Source organism: Zychaea mexicana, assembly GCF_025766255.1.
Source record: "Zychaea mexicana strain RSA 1403 chromosome Unknown BDB00scaffold_39, whole genome shotgun sequence".
In the NCBI taxonomy this organism is placed as follows: Eukaryota; Fungi; Mucoromycota; class Mucoromycetes; order Mucorales; family Lichtheimiaceae; genus Zychaea; species Zychaea mexicana.
Window position 1 is genome coordinate 96,631 of NW_026516702.1, and position 16,737 is coordinate 113,367.

A 16,737-nucleotide genomic window follows, 5' to 3' on the forward strand; every position below is an offset into this window, starting at 1 on the left:
AAACTGTCATTAGAGATCTAAAAAGCCCACACTGTGTACTCTCCTGCTTCAAGCTACGTATGGCGCAAAAAAAAGTTCGTAACCTTTCTTAGAATACATAATGCGTATGAGTATAATAAGCAATGGAGCGGTTATACATTGTACCGCCTCCAAAAAGGAAGTTTTTGTGTACGTATCAGTAATCCAGCTGCGGCCACAATAGTTCGGAACTACCTGGCAGTTATGTTACATTGAAATATTTTATCAAAGGTTCCGCTCCAAAGCGGTGACAAATATGCACAAAGATGCGCTTCACTTATAATTATTGCTGTATGCAATAAAGCGTCTACTATGCATGTCGTACCTTATCCGAGATGACCTTTATCAATCTTTTACTTCCATTTGTCGAGTTTTTGCCTTAAACTTTTGGAATTTCCGTTGTTGTTAAGGGCAGGGGATTGACTGTGAGGTAATTTTCATCCACGAAACTAGTTAAAGGCAACAAGTTCTTGGGCCTAGTTCAATTCACATCGTAGGAACAGGAGCAATTTAGTGATTCTAGAGAATGAACTTCCAAAGATTATATATATACTATTATTATGAGACAAGACAGTGAAAAGAGAGGAATATATCGTAGACAAGATATGCACAAGGGGAGGAGGAAGGGGATCCGGTTGATGTTAAACTAATCAGTACGCATTTGGCGTTTGTGCTTTGATATGTGGTGACGAACCGGCAGCACCAGGAGCTGAAGAGCCAGTGTTCAAATGAGGCGAGTAGTATTGCGGTTGACCAGCATCCGACAAGATATGTACAGTATCGTCCTGTGCATAGCCTGTTGTTGCTGGTCCTCCGGCTGCAGCAGTATAGCCATATCCACCCGCATAGCCACCAGCTGCTGATGCAGGTTGCTTATAACCAGCATAAGGAGACTGCGGAGGATAGTCGTAGTAACTCTCATATTCTTGGTAGTTGCCTTGATTGCTGTAGTAATTACCACCGGACGGAGCTGGTGCCTGGTTAGATGTAGGCGATGACGCGTGATATGCTGGTTCGTTTTTCGACGACGTTACTGCCATGGGAACATCCTCCTTAAAGTCGTACACATCGTAATCATCGTCGTAAATATCCGAACTTTTTTGAGCGTAAACAAAGATTATCAGGAACAGCCAGAAAGCGGCAATAAGAATGCATCCCAACCATACACCATCGGTAAGCCCTATTCGAAAAAAAACGTTGAGTCGTTGAGATAAAGCAATAAGGAAATGGGGAAAATCGATCTTACAGCAGCGATATTGGGTAGTCGATTCAGCCCAGTTCATGCAATATGCTGCAAACCCACGATTCGCTGTTGTGGGTCCGTCTTCATCATGACCGCCAATCCATGGGAAAACACCTCCCTCGAGTGTGTTGTAGACAATGACTGCAATCATAAGCGCCAGATTTAGAATACCCATCGTACGATCGCCCCGGATGGATTTCACATTAGACATGCTGACCATGTTAAGTGCTATCGAGCAAATCACCGAGACACCAGGTCCAACAAAATAAAGCACATACTATTAAAAACCAAAAAGATATAAAATAAGTTTATCCCTTTAGCTTTGGTTGTAACCTTAAAACAACAGTATAAAAGGACTCACAGGAATATGCTCAGGGAACCAAGGCCCTGAGTCGTCCTGCTTGGTCAGCAATACAATATTGGCTATTCCAAGCGTGTTAGTTCAATCTGTCGAGGCTTCATCAACAGAGATGGTAATGAGTAACTGACTAACCAATGTGGCAAGCAAGCGCTGCCAAGCTTAATATGAGTAATATGAACCGGAAAAACGCTAACCAGAACACTCGAGCGCGCATATTGCTATTTTCTTTTTTTTGATATGATAAAACGAGAGGAAAGGGGAGGAGACGCGCAAGTTTGAGCTAATAACAATCTCGCTTGCCGATTTCAAAAAATAACGATTGATTGCAATGAGGGTTAACGAAAGGAAGGTTAGGAAAGGGGATAGTCTTGCTCGAGCCTAGATGTCCCACAATGGCGACAAATTAATTGCGCTTTTGTGCTACCAGCGGCTTAGGCCTTTTATCTTGGTATTATCGCTTATTGCGCGAGCCGGATTAAATATGAAGTACCAGTGCCTCACAAGCTATTCCCGTGACATTAAGTTACGGCTATTTCCCATTAGCATCCATTTAATAGCGACATGACAACAATAACGAGTTGAAAACAAGTGGAAGATCACCTTTGCGTTTGTACCTCTTTGTCTCACGGTTTATCTCTCCGCCACCAGATCACATTTGGCAACAACCCATCACCGCTTTGTAGTGCTGGACAGTTCAAATCATCTCACTTGCAATGTATAACTTCGACTTTGTGTGACCATCTCGTCGAATCTTATTTCTATTTCGTTTTCCTTTATGCTCTCAAGTAGCCCAAACCATGAATTAAAGTGTGTTGTCACTTTAAGATCGATGTAAATCAAAACAAGACCAGTTATCGTCAATCAAGAACCCACCCTCCTCTTTAATTTATTAAACAACATCCTTCTCATTTTATCATTTTTCCAATTCTGCTAATTTCCAAATAAGCCGTAAAAGCCGTACTTGCTCCAATTCACTTTAGCTTCAAGTAACTCTTTAGGAAGTGGGTTTTCGCGCTCCTTTAATTCCACTTCACTAGGTACATGATGCCCTACCGACTGTGAAGGTTGTGGCACAAGGCTTATAAGGCGCTGCACTTCTTCATTGCTCATAGATTGGTCTTCCAAGGATTCGATAATTTGGGGAAGAAGCTTGCACTTTGTATCATCCGGTTTAAATATACTGCACTGCTGTAAAGAGCGAGAAGACGGTAAGGAGGCTGTGGTCTGCTGCTCAAAATAGGGAGGATCTTCGTTCAAAGGCAAGTAAAAAGAAAGGCACTCCTTGTACGAAACTTTTGGCATCCGTCTATAGAAGACATCATACTACAGTGATTGTCGTTAGTTTGATATCCAGTGTCAACCTATCTATTTTAAACAGAAAAGACCGCAACTTATAATAGAAAAAAAGCAATCACCTTCTCATCGAGAGCATCTGCCAGTGTCTGAACATCATTGTTACTAGGATGAAGTAAACGCCAAGGATCTCGACAAGTACGGTCATGGCATGTTTTTAAAACACTCAGCAATGCATCCAGCCGATCAATGAGCTCGGTAGTAGCTTCACTTGATCCATAAATATTATAAAGCTCGTAAGGATCCTCCTTTAGATCATAAAGTTCGTGCTCACCAGTACACCAAACAGTATACTTATCTACATGATGGTTTCTTGTTATTATCGCGAAAATAAACGGCCATATTTTACAACTCCACTTACAATTATAGCGCTCCGATATGATGCGAAGAGATTTGTAAGTATTGGGACCTGGAGGAAAATCATCGTAATGGTCATATCTGCAAAAAAATGATCAGTTAGTGTCACAGCTTCAACGAGTGAAAGCGTCACTTTTATTTACATACTCAAGTATTATTTTCTTGTACCAAAACTCTACCGCGAACGACTCTTTGGATACAGGCTTTGGATGGCTGCGGAGCCTATCAGTCCAAGGGATTACACCACCATCGACCCAATCAGGTACATAATCATCGCCACCGGCAAGCGCAAGGAACGTAGGAGCCAGATCGTGATGAGCGCTGACAATATCGCTGACATGATCCTTGGCAACGCCTGGACCACGAACAACTAGTGGAATACTAACAAATAAGCAGAGGTTAATAAGAGTATAGCTAGAGGAACAAGTGATTCAGCAAAGCATTAGCTACTTACTTTATATCTTCTTCGATATCGGTTGTCTTTCCTGAATAGGCCCTATGCTGACCAAGATGATACCTGCATTGAAGAAAAGAGTCAATAAAGTTAGTCATCTCTCTTATGCAAGTGAATAACATATTAAGGCAATGGCGCTTACCCGTTGTCTGTGCTAAAGACAATATACGTGCTATCAAGCTTGCCTTGAATTTCAAGTTCTTCAATAACGGAGCCCACCATCTCATCCACAGCTTGCAGTGCCCGTAACCGCTGACGATATGCTTCATCGAGATATGCAACTTCAGTCTCATTTAGGCGGTCCATTAATTTCCAGTACGAGGCCGTTTTGGTTCGATTGGCTGGGTTGAAATTTGGTGTCCGAGGAACTATGACAGCGAGAATGAATATTGAATGCTCTTCAAAGATTAAGTCTGTTTGACAAGCAAGTATATACTTTTAACATTTTTAAACAGGTGAGCATGTCGTGAAGCCGGAACAGGTGGCTCACTTTTAAGAAAGCTTAACCCGTATTGAGGCCCCATTTTGCTCTGAGAATGCGGAGCTGTAGGCGCAACTAAAAGGATGTGCGTTTAAAAAAGTCGAGTCAATTAAACCTAGACAACCTTAAATATCACTACGATACATACGCCATAGGAAGAACGGTTTATCTTTGCCGCGTTGGCATCTTAAAGTAGCCAAAGCTTTGGCATGGATGGCATCAGTCTGGTACGTATTCTTATAATATACGGGAGGTTGTCCGTTTCGTGAAAACACTGCGTTATTGTATACATAGGTGTAAGGGTCCACCAATTGATCTGTTTCATATAACAGATGAGTGAAAAATTGCTCATTGAAAAGTACTAATTTGGCACTTGAGATTTTACCTTGATAATCGAATCTGCGTACAGTATTTACTTAAATTGGTCAGTATATGTACTTGGTAGTCATAGGCGTGGAAAGTTGAATATAAAGATATTGTTATGTTACCCGGCAGGTGTCGGTTTGTTGTAATTGATTATATTGTAATCGTTCATCATTTTACCAATAAAATAGTTTGAATACCCAGCCTTTTAATCATTGATTAGTAACTTGAAAACAGGATGAGCGTTAAAAACACGAAATCACCTTTTTCATCCATAACGGCAAATAATCTTCACCCAAACGTTCGAGGTTGAATTTGTTGTATCCACCGTGCGGGAGAATTAGACCGGTAACTCTGACAATCGTATAACATGATGTCACCTTATTGAGGCTTTGTTTATTGTCAAAATAATGGATACATACTTTGTATTGTGCGGACATTGTCCACGTAAAAGGCTAACGCGACTCGGGCAGCATAAGGCGGCAGTGGCATAGTGGTTTCTGTAGAGTGTCCCTTGCTCCACAAGATGTTTTTGAACGTTTGGCATAAAGGAGAGAGAATCCATCCGCGCGTCTTGATCATCGGTGAAGATAAATACAATATTTGGTTTCACTCGCTCGGTGGCACTGTCACCCGTTCCGCCTGCTGCAACTGCTGCAACGGTAGAAACCACGGCCAGTGTAGCAAAAATAGCCTTGAACAGCATCTTTATAAATAAAGTTTATAAGCTTGCACTCTTGTTTGTGAGCGTGGTCGACTGACGATTTGAAAGACTGTTGTAGCGTTAGTGAAAAAAATGACGCAAGTGAAAAAAAGAAGTATGATGACACACATTTCTTAAAGGCTTCATTTATAGGAGCTCGTACACTGCATTCCATTTTTCTGAAAAATAACGTGTGGTGGCGTATCTACTGATACCCAACTACTGAGAAATTGTGCTCCTCGAACCTCCTATAGGACGTATACGTATAACGAAGGAGAGCTGTCTACCGTCATGCATAATAAAGCTTAAACATGCAGTAATACAAAGATAAGTTTTTCGCAACTGGCCCCAACCGTTCACATTCAAAATAAGAAAACGGAAGCGGGTCGATCATGTGGTTGGCTTTCTACCGTAATAATCTCAAGGGTTGCTGAGCTAATCATGCTGATTTCCCATACAACTATTTTCTATTTGTTCAGCATGCTGTCACTACAAAATATAAGAGCAGTTCCACTCTTTCATCATATATCAGAACTTTAGAATAATATGCAAATGTAGTGCTAACCCTCGTTAAAGGAAATTGGTTTATGCTATAAGTATGACTAATGCGCAAATCTAAATCGATATCAGTTTTACAGCAAGTTCTTTAATTTAGCGGCCTGTCAAGGCTTCTTAACATGTCTGCTTAATTTGATCAACACATATCGGGTGGTCCATCCGAAAGCAAAGATAATAGTAAAAAGGCAGAAGTACAAGTCGTAGTCGTATGCTTTTAGAAAATTAAGTCTTTTTGCAATGTCGCGCCGATGCTGTAAGTAACCGTCTTTGCTGGTAAACAGAGCTTCTTCGCCTAAATCTGCCCCTCGGACCACTGCATGCTGTGCATGTATTTGAGCCAATTGCTTGTGCCGGTCCACGTTGCTCTGAATAACCCATAGCAGTGGCTCAAAAACATTCTCCTTGCGATCCATATCCAAGTATCCTCCGAGCTGTTCACGGTCGAAATGCAAAACATTCGCAGGGTGGTCACCACAGAAAGGTCTAATCACCGTGCGCTTTCCAGCGTAAAGAGCCTCGAATAGGGACATGCCACCGCCGTGGGATACAAAAGTAGTTACCGACGGGTGTTTGAGAATGGACCCCGTTGGATTAAGAGAGTACCGGACTGTTTCTCCGTGTTCCGGAAATCAGTGGTGTTATACTGGCAACAGTTTCTGGAAAGTCTGACTTTCCTACGCCCACAGCAATCCGTCGAATATTCCAGCCTCCTGCAAATGCAAAAGCTCCGCCCAGATGCGCCCTGTTTCTTCTGGTCTCACCGACAAGAGCTGGCCAAATGCAACAAACACAACACGCTTGTGTCTATCGAGGAACTGTTGGATAGGTGGCGTCAAAGGTTCGTATACAGCGTTAAAGATCGGCCCAGTCATTTCGACAATTGGCCTTATTGGTCTGGCTGGCTCTGCACCAAAGCAGTTGTTCACAATTTTGAGAACGCGTCTGTATCGCCATGTATTGACATCAGCCAAAGTTGTCGGTTCCGTAGTTGATAGAAATCTTTAAGTTGTAATCCCCTGCTTCAATATGCATCGATGAGAGAAAGTGATAATCTGCAGGACCGCTTTGCAAGAGTTAAGTGCTCCGTCGAAAAATTCCACCTGCTATATCTAAAAAATCTTTGTTGACATATGGTGTCGACGCATCTGTTTTTTCTATAGAAAAAAAATAGCAGAAAATGTTTTGAATGGAGGTCTAGCGTGAAAGGAAATTCTGAATGCTTTGTTAAGCTTGCCTGGTAATAACTTAATAATCATGGTAATAATGGAAGGGATTTTGGCTGCGCTGGCTGCATCGATGCATTCAGGAACAAACAGTTCGCACATAACGACATAGACTTTTTGAGTCGAGATACACATTGTTTCTCCTATCTTAAATTTGTGGTTTTCTAAACGACTTGTATGCAAACAACGCCTTAGAGGATCTTTAAGCACCTTGTGCATCTTGTTTAAATCGATAGGGGTGTATACTCGGGTCCATTATCTCGACATAATGTATCTTTATTGAAATAATTTCAAGTTTGAAAACCCTTTTTCTTATTCAATAGTTAACAATAACACTACTATCAATTTCCAAATTTACTATAAAATCCATGTTTGACCCAATCCACTTGGGTATCAAGCAATTCCCGTGGAACTGGACTTGCTAGCTGGTCCAACTCCTCCTTACTTGGCACCCTAGATCCCAAATCAGACCCGGAAGGCCGTGGGATCAAATTAAAAAGTCGATGAGCCTCAGCTTTGCTGATAGCTTTAAATGGACGCTCTTCTTCTTCATGTTGAGAGATATGATGCTGGCACATTCCAAATTCTTTTTGCACGAAAGCAGCTCGTCTGTACTGCTGTTGTATGAAGCGAGGTGCCGTAGATTGGGTATCGTCAAGAGAAGCTAGCTCTGAAGCAATCTTGTAGCTGTCACCTAGTAGGATATCATTCGGTTCTTCATTGTAAGCCGAGAAATATGCAAGACATTCCTTGAATGCGACTTTGCGGAAACGGTGGTACAAAACATCGTACTGTGTAGTTTGTAATAAGCGTAATAGCGTGTAAATGTTCTGCTTATATTGCTCTCGCCGCCATCATATCGATGTAGTAATTCAAACGAAAAAGTATTTTACCTTGTCATCGAGAGCATCTGCAAGCGTTCGGACACCCTCGTTGCCAGGATGAAGCACCCGCCAGGGGTCACGACATGTAGCCCCACGACATGTTTGGAGCACGCTCAAGACAGCATCTAACCGATCAATGAGCTGAATGCTCACTTTATCCGACCCATAAATATTTTGCAGCTCATATGGATCTTCCTTTAAATCGAACAGTTCATGTTCACCGGTGCACCAAACAGCGTATTTGTCTACAAGATTTAAATTCCTTTTTAGAAACAATAAAATCATATTTATGCATATGAACTTTAAGGTGTCTTGGCTTTTGAACTCACAGTTATACTTTTCCGAAATGACACGGAGAGTTTTATACGTATTTGGACCATACGGAGCACTCAAATGTGGTTTGTACCTGTACATGCTCTTTAGAAACAACGATAATAGCAATAGTAATCTTCGATTTTTTGGTTGATCATGTATGTATACTTTTTACTTACTCGTTTAAAAGCTGCTCAAACCAAAACTCGACGGCAAATGTTTCTTCAGAAGCAGGCTTAGGATGACTTTGGAGTTCAGTCGTCCATGGAATCACACCGCCATCGACCCATCCAGGCACATATTTGTCACCGCGAGCCAGCGCAAGGAACGTAGGAGCCAGGTCGTGATGGGCGCTGACAAGATCGCTTACATGGCCCTTAGAAACCCCGGGACCGCGAACAATAAGTGGAACACTACATTTAATTAACAATTATTATGTATTTCTCACGCAAAAACAAAAATAAATTATTGGGGCTTTCCGTACTTTATGTCTTCTTCAATATTCGTAGTTTTTCCAGCGTAAGCCCTGTGATGTCCCAAATGATATCTGGGATTTTACGAGTATTAATGAGTACAAATGTATCAGCAAAATATATAATTACTTATACCATGTTCTTACCCGTTATCTGCGCTGTAGACAATATATGTGTTGTCAAGTTTCCCTTGGATCTCAAGCTCTTCAAAAAGAGCACCGACCATTTCATCAACCGCCTGAAGAGCACGCAAACGACGACGATATGTTTCATCCAACTCCTCTACTTCAGTTTCTGTGAGGCGGTCCAAGAACTTCCAGTACGAAGCTGTTTTTGTTTGGTTGGTAGGATTAAAATTGGGTCGACGAGGAACTATAGAAAACAATAAAGTAAAATTTGCGGTCAGATAACGACGAATAGACGAGGTGACCAGAAAAGCTTACATACTTTTCACATCTTCAAACAGATGAGCATGGCGCGCAGCTGAAATTGGTGGCTCGCTCTGAATGGTTTCCAAACCACCCTGATCAAACTTGAATTGGCCATGAGGAGCCATAGGAGCAACTAACAAGCGGAGTAATGTGATGTTTAGACACGAATTTGTCAACATCATAAACAGATTTACAAATGTCAAAGAAGCTAATAACATACCCCATAAAAAGAAAGGATCATCGTTACCGCGCCGTGCTTTTAGTGTATTTAACGTTTTTGTGTGAATGGCATCTGTTTGGTAGGTGTCCTTGTAAAACACTGGAGGTTGACCATCACGAGAGAACACCGCAGTGTTGTAGGTATATGTAAAAGGATCAACGAGCTGATCTATAAATTAAGGTAACAATGTAGAAGTTAATATGTACAAAATCTCAATGATACTTCTACATCTAGCATTTGTTTCTCTGTGCATGTACATACCTTGGTAATCGAATCTGAATATTTTTAACATTGTCAACGCCCCATAATTATTCATCTCATGCAAACACAGCGTATCAACGTATAAATTACAAAAAGCCTTACCCAGCAGGTATCGGTTTATTATAGTTGTTGACAGTATACTCATTCATTAGCTTGCCAATATAGTAGTTGGAGTAACCAGCCTTCTTTAACCATAATGGCAAGTAATCTTCGCCCAACCCGAGACGATTGAACTTTTCGTATCCACCGTGTGGTGGGCTTACATCCGTAATACTATATAAAATAGATCATTGTTACACTGGTCAATATCGTGGGGCTCGTCTCTTTAAACCTTGTTAAATCTTTCCCGAAGTTTACTTTGTATTATGTGCATATTGTCCGCGTAAAAGGCCGACACGACTCGGACAACATACCGCAACGGTGGCATAATGGTTCTTGTAGACCGTTCCTTGTTCAACGAGATGTTTCTGTACATTTGGCATATACGATAAAGAATCCATTCGAGCGTCTTGATCATCCGTGAAAATAAACAAAATATTGGGCTTTTGTTGTTGTTGTTGTTTGTTTGCTGTCGATGGACCCACAACGGCACCTACAGCAGTAGAGGCTGCTATCGCCAAGACAGCCAACAGCGTGGTTGTCTTTGCAAGCATAGTCTATGTTTGTTTAATGAGCTAACCTTGCAAAATCAAATCGCAGCTTCCAATCTTTATTTAAATACGAGTAAGCCATTATAGCAAATACGATCGCACAGATGGCGTTATGTAGCACAGATATTGTTGCTATCATAAATGGCATCATTCTTTGCGAGAATTTGTTGACACGACCCATCATACACTCCGATACTATCAAAAGGAGCACCCCACCTATGATAAAAAGGAGAAAACCGAGAAATTGTCATTCAACAATGGTGGGAATCGGATGAGAAGCTTTTAAAGAATTTTGCGTAATACAAAAACATTCTCTGATCGCCATACTATGTAAAGTGGCAGATTTTTGTTAAGTTTTTTTATTCTTTTTGAAGGGGGCCTATCTAACATGTCTGAACTTAGCAACAAAAAGATGGATTTATAAAATTGTAGAAAGAACAATACAAGTTATTATCAACTTTCTACGCCCACCGAGTACACAGGGTACGCCATCCTCCTTGAATATCAATATCATTAAAATTAAAAACACGGATCAGCTGATATATTGGTTGATAAATATCAAAGATGAATCAATCGGAAATATTATCGTCACTTGCCGAGTGAAGGCGATGGCGGGCAAAGCAGAATTCAAGCAGAACCTGTGCTTCAAACGGCTTATATAATGATAATTAAACGTACAGTACAACTCACATGACGCTACCTTGCGTACGTCAGAGCCGAGACCCCAGAACGAGAGAGAGAGAGAGGCTCTTAAAAAATTGAGAAGAATGTTAGACCGTACGAACATTGGTTGCAAACTAAAAGCCACGGTGGCGATGATTGACTCCAATTGCAATAACGGAAAGTTGAATGAAAACCACGCAAAGTGTCCAACATTACGGTTCTTAGTAGATCCAACCGTTATAAAATATTGTGTATCACTTGTTTTATACATATCGTGATCAGAAAGGTAGTGCACACATTCTATTTTCACCATAGTAGATTTGCACGTAAAAGCTTACACGATTGGTTGCCTTCATAGTCTTCTGATTGGTCGAAATGCTAGCCGAGGAACTTGAGATCGGGCTTGAAGGAGATCTCCGCCTATAAAATTGGGTATTTTAAGCGCACAGACCTGGGAAAACATTGACCCCAAGTTTGACAATAATCATTGGGTCCCTCAAGCATCAATAGAGGTAAAAAGTATGAGCGCCGAAAGGCAAATGCGAGAATAGTTTGTTTATTTAAATTTTCAAATGGATGTTCAGGGCAGATGCTTAAAGTTGTGCTTTCAAATGATGGACATTCATGGAACGACACAAATCATGCATCAACTGCAGCGTTGGTACGCTCAACCCATTCTTTTTCGCACTATTCAGCGCTGTTCCCAAGATCACTACTACCTCCATGGGCTGCTTTCGTTCGAGATCGAGTTGCCTATTTATGATTTTGTTATAAAGCTCATCAGATCACTTTCTATTGGTCTTTTTCTTTTTATCAAGCATCAATACTTATCGACTTTTGCGAGTGAGAGCCACTCTTACAATTAAAATGAACAAGACTTACATGGATGGCTTGTAGTTGGGAGCACCAACAACAGTGCCTTGAATTAATGCTTCGATACGGTTATCGATTTCATACTTGATGCCGAGAGCTTTCTCTGCAGCAGTCATGATTTCTCGCATCAAGCGTTTCACTAAATCCAGAGCAACCTCGTTTTCAATGACCTGCGTGGTGTTAAGGCCCAAAATGGCACACACTGGAGAGAATGAACCGTTCCTATGAAGCAAAAGTCATATCTTTAGTTCACTGGCGCGTCATGTATGTAAAACGCTACAAAAAGATTTCCTTACCAAAACAGCTTTTCGAAACGCACTTTCTCAATGTTATCGACAGGTTCGACTAGAACATCACCTTTTGTCAAGTGTTCCTTAAATTTTTCACATGTTGCGGTCGAATCTACTGCAGCTGGATGAGTACCCACTTGCAGTCGTTCAATGGCTGTCATTTTAATTTTTCCAGCAGCAATCTGGCTGGTGCCTACACATATACAATATGATTGCTTTTAGTCAAGAGTCTTTTTTGAAAACTGACGTTGGATGCATATTTACCGATATAAGCTACAACGGAGATCAATGGGTTACTAGGGAACCGTTCAATGACAGGTGCTTCGATTTCTATGCATTATAATTTTTTTTTTGGTTTAGTCTGTTTGTGTGCGACTTCTCTCTCCACGTTCCACGTTTTTTTTTTTCCGTCTTTTTACCAAAGCCATTTTGAATAAGCACAATAGTCGTTTTGCCTTTATTGACAGCAGGGGCAATAATATCGGCTGTGCTGTAAACGTCGGGAAGAGCCTTCAATGTAACAACAATGTAGTCGAATGGTCCAAATTCATTTGCTTCGGCAACGGTACGAGCCACTATTTGAAAAAGGGGTGAGTGAACAACCGCTTTAGAAATTATTATATACTACAACTTTACCGTGGTGCGGTTTAAAGATTCCTTTGCCAAACTTGGCAGACTCAATGTCGAAACCATGTTGACGCACAGCATCGTAATTGGAACGACAAACGGTGGTGACTTCACACGATTGGGCCAATCTCCAAGAGTAGATTGCGCCAACAGCACCAGTGCCAACTACATAGAACACACGCTTTTTAATTTCACGCACACACTCTCTGTCTTCCTTTCCATAGTTGCATGAAAAGTATGCGTGTCTAGTTTACCTGTCAATACACGGACGACTTGCTGATCAGACATGGATGTGGTGTATAATATCTCGTGGGTGGTGAATAATAGAGAGAAGGAAGTTTGTTCCTTTGTAATGGAGTTGAATCGTATAATGCTTAGAAACCGGAGATAACAATCAGTCGTCGTGGGAATTGAGGTTACATGATCCTTCTTAGGAATAGCCGTCAACAAGAAAGGTGAATCAGATCATGCACAAAAGTTAGACAATTTTACCTGTACCATGTGTATGTGGCGGTTCGCTTTTGGTAAATGATCTGTAGCAGTAGAAGTACGTGCTTGTATTACTCACCCTGACGTACCATAAGAATGAAAGTGTACAGTATTACGAGTATAGACATGTCGATCAAGTATGCCAGAGTCGTGCATGGCTATTGTTTGATTGTTACACATTACAAGCGATGAGTCAGAGGATGTTTTTTTGTGAAGCTATCCTTCTTTTAGTCGCCATCAGGACAATAGCGTAGCATTGTCGGATTTCTTATATTACCGTGAAAGTAAAAATAACAAAGAACATGCATATGCAGTATCTTCTGTCAGCATATTGGTGATCATGCTGTATGTTCTTATTTTATCTTCTTTTCTCAATAAAATAATATATAAGCAAAACAAAAATCATATAAAAAATAGAAGGTGTTTAAAAACAAAGGTCATACGGAAACATGTTTAGTTATTGCTAGGACCAACACGCTCAGTCAATGGCTTAATGTACTTGTCATGATAAGGTGTCTTGCCAACACTGTTTGGTGCCTGCAACAGTGTCTCGAGATAGGCTATTGATAGTATCGCAAAAATCATTAAGTCAATGATATCATTCCAGTAAGCTTCACTGCTATACTACTTACGTTCATAGATGTTGCCATCGTATTTGGCGATAGGTGCTTTGAGAACGAAATCAGGGAATCCGAAGGCATCGGTCAAACCAATGACCTGCTTACGAAGAGCCTTGGAAGCCTGGTTGTGCACCGAATTAAAAATTTATCCTCTTTGGTTTCAAATGCATCTGGTGCAACCGGTGATTTGCTGTAAGAATCTAGATAATATTATTGGTCCATACCTCCAAGTAGTGTTCCTCGACAGACTTGACTTGCTGTGGGGTAAGGAAACCTTCCTTGTAACCTTGATCAGAGTATCTGTGAAGGGTATGAAGACCCCAGAGAGCGGTCATGCGATGCATGATTGAGTAAACACTCTTGTCAATGCCCTCGGGAGCAAGCGGAGCACCGTACTTGCTGACGGCATCGCTGAATAAAAAGACAGCGCAATGCATCTCGGCGACACGAACGCAGTCCATAAGCACATCATTGAGGCCCTTGCCCTTGGCCATGGCTTCACGAATGCTGTTGAGCTAAAGGAAGTTCCGTGTGGGACGGTTATGATACGACTAAAATCAGTTCATTGGGTTCTCGTAGTGCGACAGGGTTCCAGAACCTCACACTATCAAACCATTACTTACACGCTTCACAAGAATTGCATTAAGCGCGTCTTCCAGAAGACGAAGGTTCCTGATGGCATCTGTGATTTCGCGCACGGGCCACGAGGGAGTTGCCAAATACTCCTTGGCGCGCAAAATATAATGACTCGAGCTCTTGAACTTGAGCTCTGGGTATTGATCGTGCTCGAGCTTCTGGTCCAAGTGATATATCAAGATACGTGCAGCCTGTTGTAACAGGACGACATTGTCACCACCACCGGTTGTCATGACGCCCCAGTCGCCAATGATCTGACCGATACTGTTATAAGCTGAATAAGCGTGGCCACCGCACGCACGTCGGCATATTTCCAAAATCTCGGATCCATACCAGCCGGTCAAGCCCTTCAAGCAAGCAGAAGCAGCGTGCATGTCACCCATATGGTTCAAATAATCAACGGGATCCATTTCACCACCGGCGGTTAGCACCTCAAACTGCTTATCAAGCGTTGAAGCAGCGGACTTGACCATGTACATGAACGAGATAGCCGGGATCAATTGCGCATAGTGCGACTGATAATCCATGATCTGTTGATTCTTGGGTCCTTGGCGACGAGCAACACCATAACGTGTAGCAATCGTCAAGGCTTGACCGATCAACTGGGTAGTGACGGTAATCAACGACAAGCGTTCCGGAATCAACGTGGCATACATGACAGCTGGATTAGGTACAGGTGTATAAGAACCGTCGCGCTCGAGTTGAGACCATTTTTGAAGCATGTGTGAGCGGGGAATACGGACACCACGGAATTGAATCCAGCCATTGTCTACACCATCGTGTCCAACTTTTTTGCCAATGTCACCAACGCGGATGCCCGGCATTAATTCGCCAGTGACCTTGTCGCGCAATTGTACAATAAACCAGTTGTGTCCCTTGTGTTGGCCATTGATGACCGTTTGAGAAATAACGACAGCGTGGGTAGACGTCTGGCCAGAGCCGCCAATCCACCATTTGGTTGCAGTGATCGTGGGTGATTCGAGAACGAATTCATCGGTTGCCAAGTCAAATGTGGCGGTAGTTTCGATATCTCGCAAAGCAGAACTGTGACCCAATTCAGTCTATTTATGAAAAGGATGAAATATTTAGAGTTATGCAGGTCGTTCCTCTTTTTCTTTCTGAATATTTACCATGGCAAAGCAGCCGTAAACGCGAACATTGTCGATGTCATCGTTCCATTTCTGCTGTTGCTCCTTGTTGCCCAGCATGTTGACAACATTACGAAAGAGTGACTCGTGGACAAAGAACCGCATGGAAAAGCTCTCGGAATAGACGTTAACGGCCTTGCCAATCTCGTACGCAAACTCTCTATCATTGCCGTACTCTTTAAAGAGTTGGAGAACACGGTAGATCTGGCCCATAGTACTACATACAAGATATCGTTAGCAAATTCATCAACCTGTACTACTCGTAAACAATAACCAGGGAAAGCTTACAATTCACGCCACTCGTCGCGGGTAAACTCAAGGATGTTGCGTGGAGGCTGTACAACCAGTTCAGGATCATTCTTGATGATTTCATAGGCTTTTTGCTATAAACGTTAAGAAACGGCACACACGCGCGAGTGATGTTAATAATGTGGGGTAGCTAAAGCAGCTTCTAGTATACATAATGCCGGACCTGCATTTCATATTGCTTGTCACCGCCAGCCCACAAGCGAGAAAGTCGATCGATGCTAAAGTCCGCAGCTGCACGCTCGGCAGCCATGTCCTTGGGTGCTTGAAGCGACATGGAGGAAGGCGTCAAGTTCAGCTGGCCCTTGAGCTGTTCCAGACGAGCCAATGCGGCCTTTGCATTAGGAGCAGTCGAGTCCTTTAGTGGGATAGTCATGGTGTGTACGTGTGATGCAAAAAAAAAAGGTTAAGTGTAATGACAGGGAAAAGAAGAAAAGGAGAGCAAAAGACAAAAAGCGAAGGATGAGGAAGTATTTTGCAGGGTTTAAGCAGACTAAGAATGCGGTGTCAGTGTAATAGTAGTAGTAGCAGCAGTAGTAGTGAAAGACTAATAAGGAGAGCTTGCCCCACACGAATAGTAGAATGATTCAAACTGACCTAATTCTTTTCCCATCAAATTCTTGGGGACCGCGTAACATGTGAAAGATTATTTTGGTGCTGGCAGCATGATCGTTTGTGTCACATAGTTTGTCTACATGTAACTAACAACTGCCAAATGGCTGGGGTCTATGTATATGACA

The 16,737-nt window shown here is 42.0% G+C and overlaps 7 protein-coding genes across 7 annotated transcripts; all 7 read right to left on the reverse strand.

Moving 5' to 3' along the window:
* Positions 1–487: 487 nt before the first annotated feature.
* On the reverse strand, positions 488–2,063 carry BDB00DRAFT_824496 (uncharacterized protein). Its single transcript, XM_053123618.1, has 4 exons — positions 1,755–2,063; positions 1,623–1,684; positions 1,265–1,538; positions 488–1,198 (listed from the first exon to the last, which is right to left on the reverse strand). The coding sequence occupies exons 1-4, from the start codon at positions 1,834–1,836 to the stop codon at positions 669–671; spliced, it is 948 nt and encodes a 315-aa protein (XP_052979388.1). The 5' UTR covers positions 1,837–2,063; the 3' UTR covers positions 488–668.
* A 489-nt stretch (positions 2,064–2,552) lies between these two features.
* On the reverse strand, positions 2,553–5,336 carry BDB00DRAFT_872639 (alkaline-phosphatase-like protein; the record flags this gene model as incomplete). Its single annotated transcript, XM_053126982.1, has 11 exons — positions 2,553–2,945; positions 3,038–3,223; positions 3,512–3,713; positions 3,787–3,849; positions 3,929–4,154; positions 4,223–4,342; positions 4,416–4,583; positions 4,653–4,666; positions 4,756–4,835; positions 4,894–4,984; positions 5,053–5,336. The coding sequence occupies 11 exons, from the start codon at positions 5,334–5,336 to the stop codon at positions 2,553–2,555; spliced, it is 1,827 nt and encodes a 608-aa protein (XP_052979389.1).
* Positions 5,337–5,800: 464 nt separating this feature from the next.
* On the reverse strand, positions 5,801–6,466 carry BDB00DRAFT_929189 (uncharacterized protein; the record flags this gene model as incomplete). The annotated part of the gene is made up of 2 exons (XM_053128955.1): positions 6,087–6,466; positions 5,801–5,822 (listed from the first exon to the last, which is right to left on the reverse strand). Exons 1-2 carry the CDS (start codon positions 6,419–6,421, stop codon positions 5,801–5,803), a joined length of 357 nt encoding a protein of 118 aa, XP_052979390.1. The 5' UTR covers positions 6,422–6,466.
* A 99-nt stretch (positions 6,467–6,565) lies between these two features.
* Positions 6,566–10,348, reverse strand: BDB00DRAFT_872641 (alkaline-phosphatase-like protein; the record flags this gene model as incomplete). The annotated part of the gene is made up of 12 exons (XM_053126983.1): positions 6,566–6,795; positions 7,473–7,905; positions 8,008–8,243; positions 8,328–8,404; positions 8,490–8,723; positions 8,795–8,857; positions 8,930–9,155; positions 9,231–9,347; positions 9,435–9,602; positions 9,696–9,709; positions 9,798–9,968; positions 10,053–10,348. 12 exons carry the CDS (start codon positions 10,346–10,348, stop codon positions 6,566–6,568), a joined length of 2,265 nt encoding a protein of 754 aa, XP_052979391.1.
* Positions 10,349–10,698: 350 nt separating this feature from the next.
* Positions 10,699–11,219, reverse strand: BDB00DRAFT_824501 (uncharacterized protein). Its single transcript, XM_053123619.1, has one exon. It carries the CDS (start codon positions 11,130–11,132, stop codon positions 10,878–10,880), a length of 255 nt encoding a protein of 84 aa, XP_052979392.1. The 5' UTR covers positions 11,133–11,219; the 3' UTR covers positions 10,699–10,877.
* A 382-nt stretch (positions 11,220–11,601) lies between these two features.
* BDB00DRAFT_872642 (2-dehydropantoate 2-reductase) lies at positions 11,602–13,086 on the reverse strand (the record flags this gene model as incomplete). Its single annotated transcript, XM_053126984.1, has 7 exons — positions 11,602–11,761; positions 11,891–12,103; positions 12,178–12,364; positions 12,436–12,501; positions 12,591–12,746; positions 12,808–12,963; positions 13,053–13,086. 7 exons carry the CDS (start codon positions 13,084–13,086, stop codon positions 11,602–11,604), a joined length of 972 nt encoding a protein of 323 aa, XP_052979393.1.
* Positions 13,087–13,740: 654 nt separating this feature from the next.
* BDB00DRAFT_764133 (acyl-CoA dehydrogenase/oxidase) lies at positions 13,741–16,274 on the reverse strand (the record flags this gene model as incomplete). The annotated part of the gene is made up of 7 exons (XM_053119439.1): positions 13,741–13,847; positions 13,920–14,028; positions 14,132–14,422; positions 14,540–15,604; positions 15,674–15,908; positions 15,980–16,074; positions 16,164–16,274. 7 exons carry the CDS (start codon positions 16,272–16,274, stop codon positions 13,741–13,743), a joined length of 2,013 nt encoding a protein of 670 aa, XP_052979394.1.
* Positions 16,275–16,737: the final 463 nt, after the last annotated feature.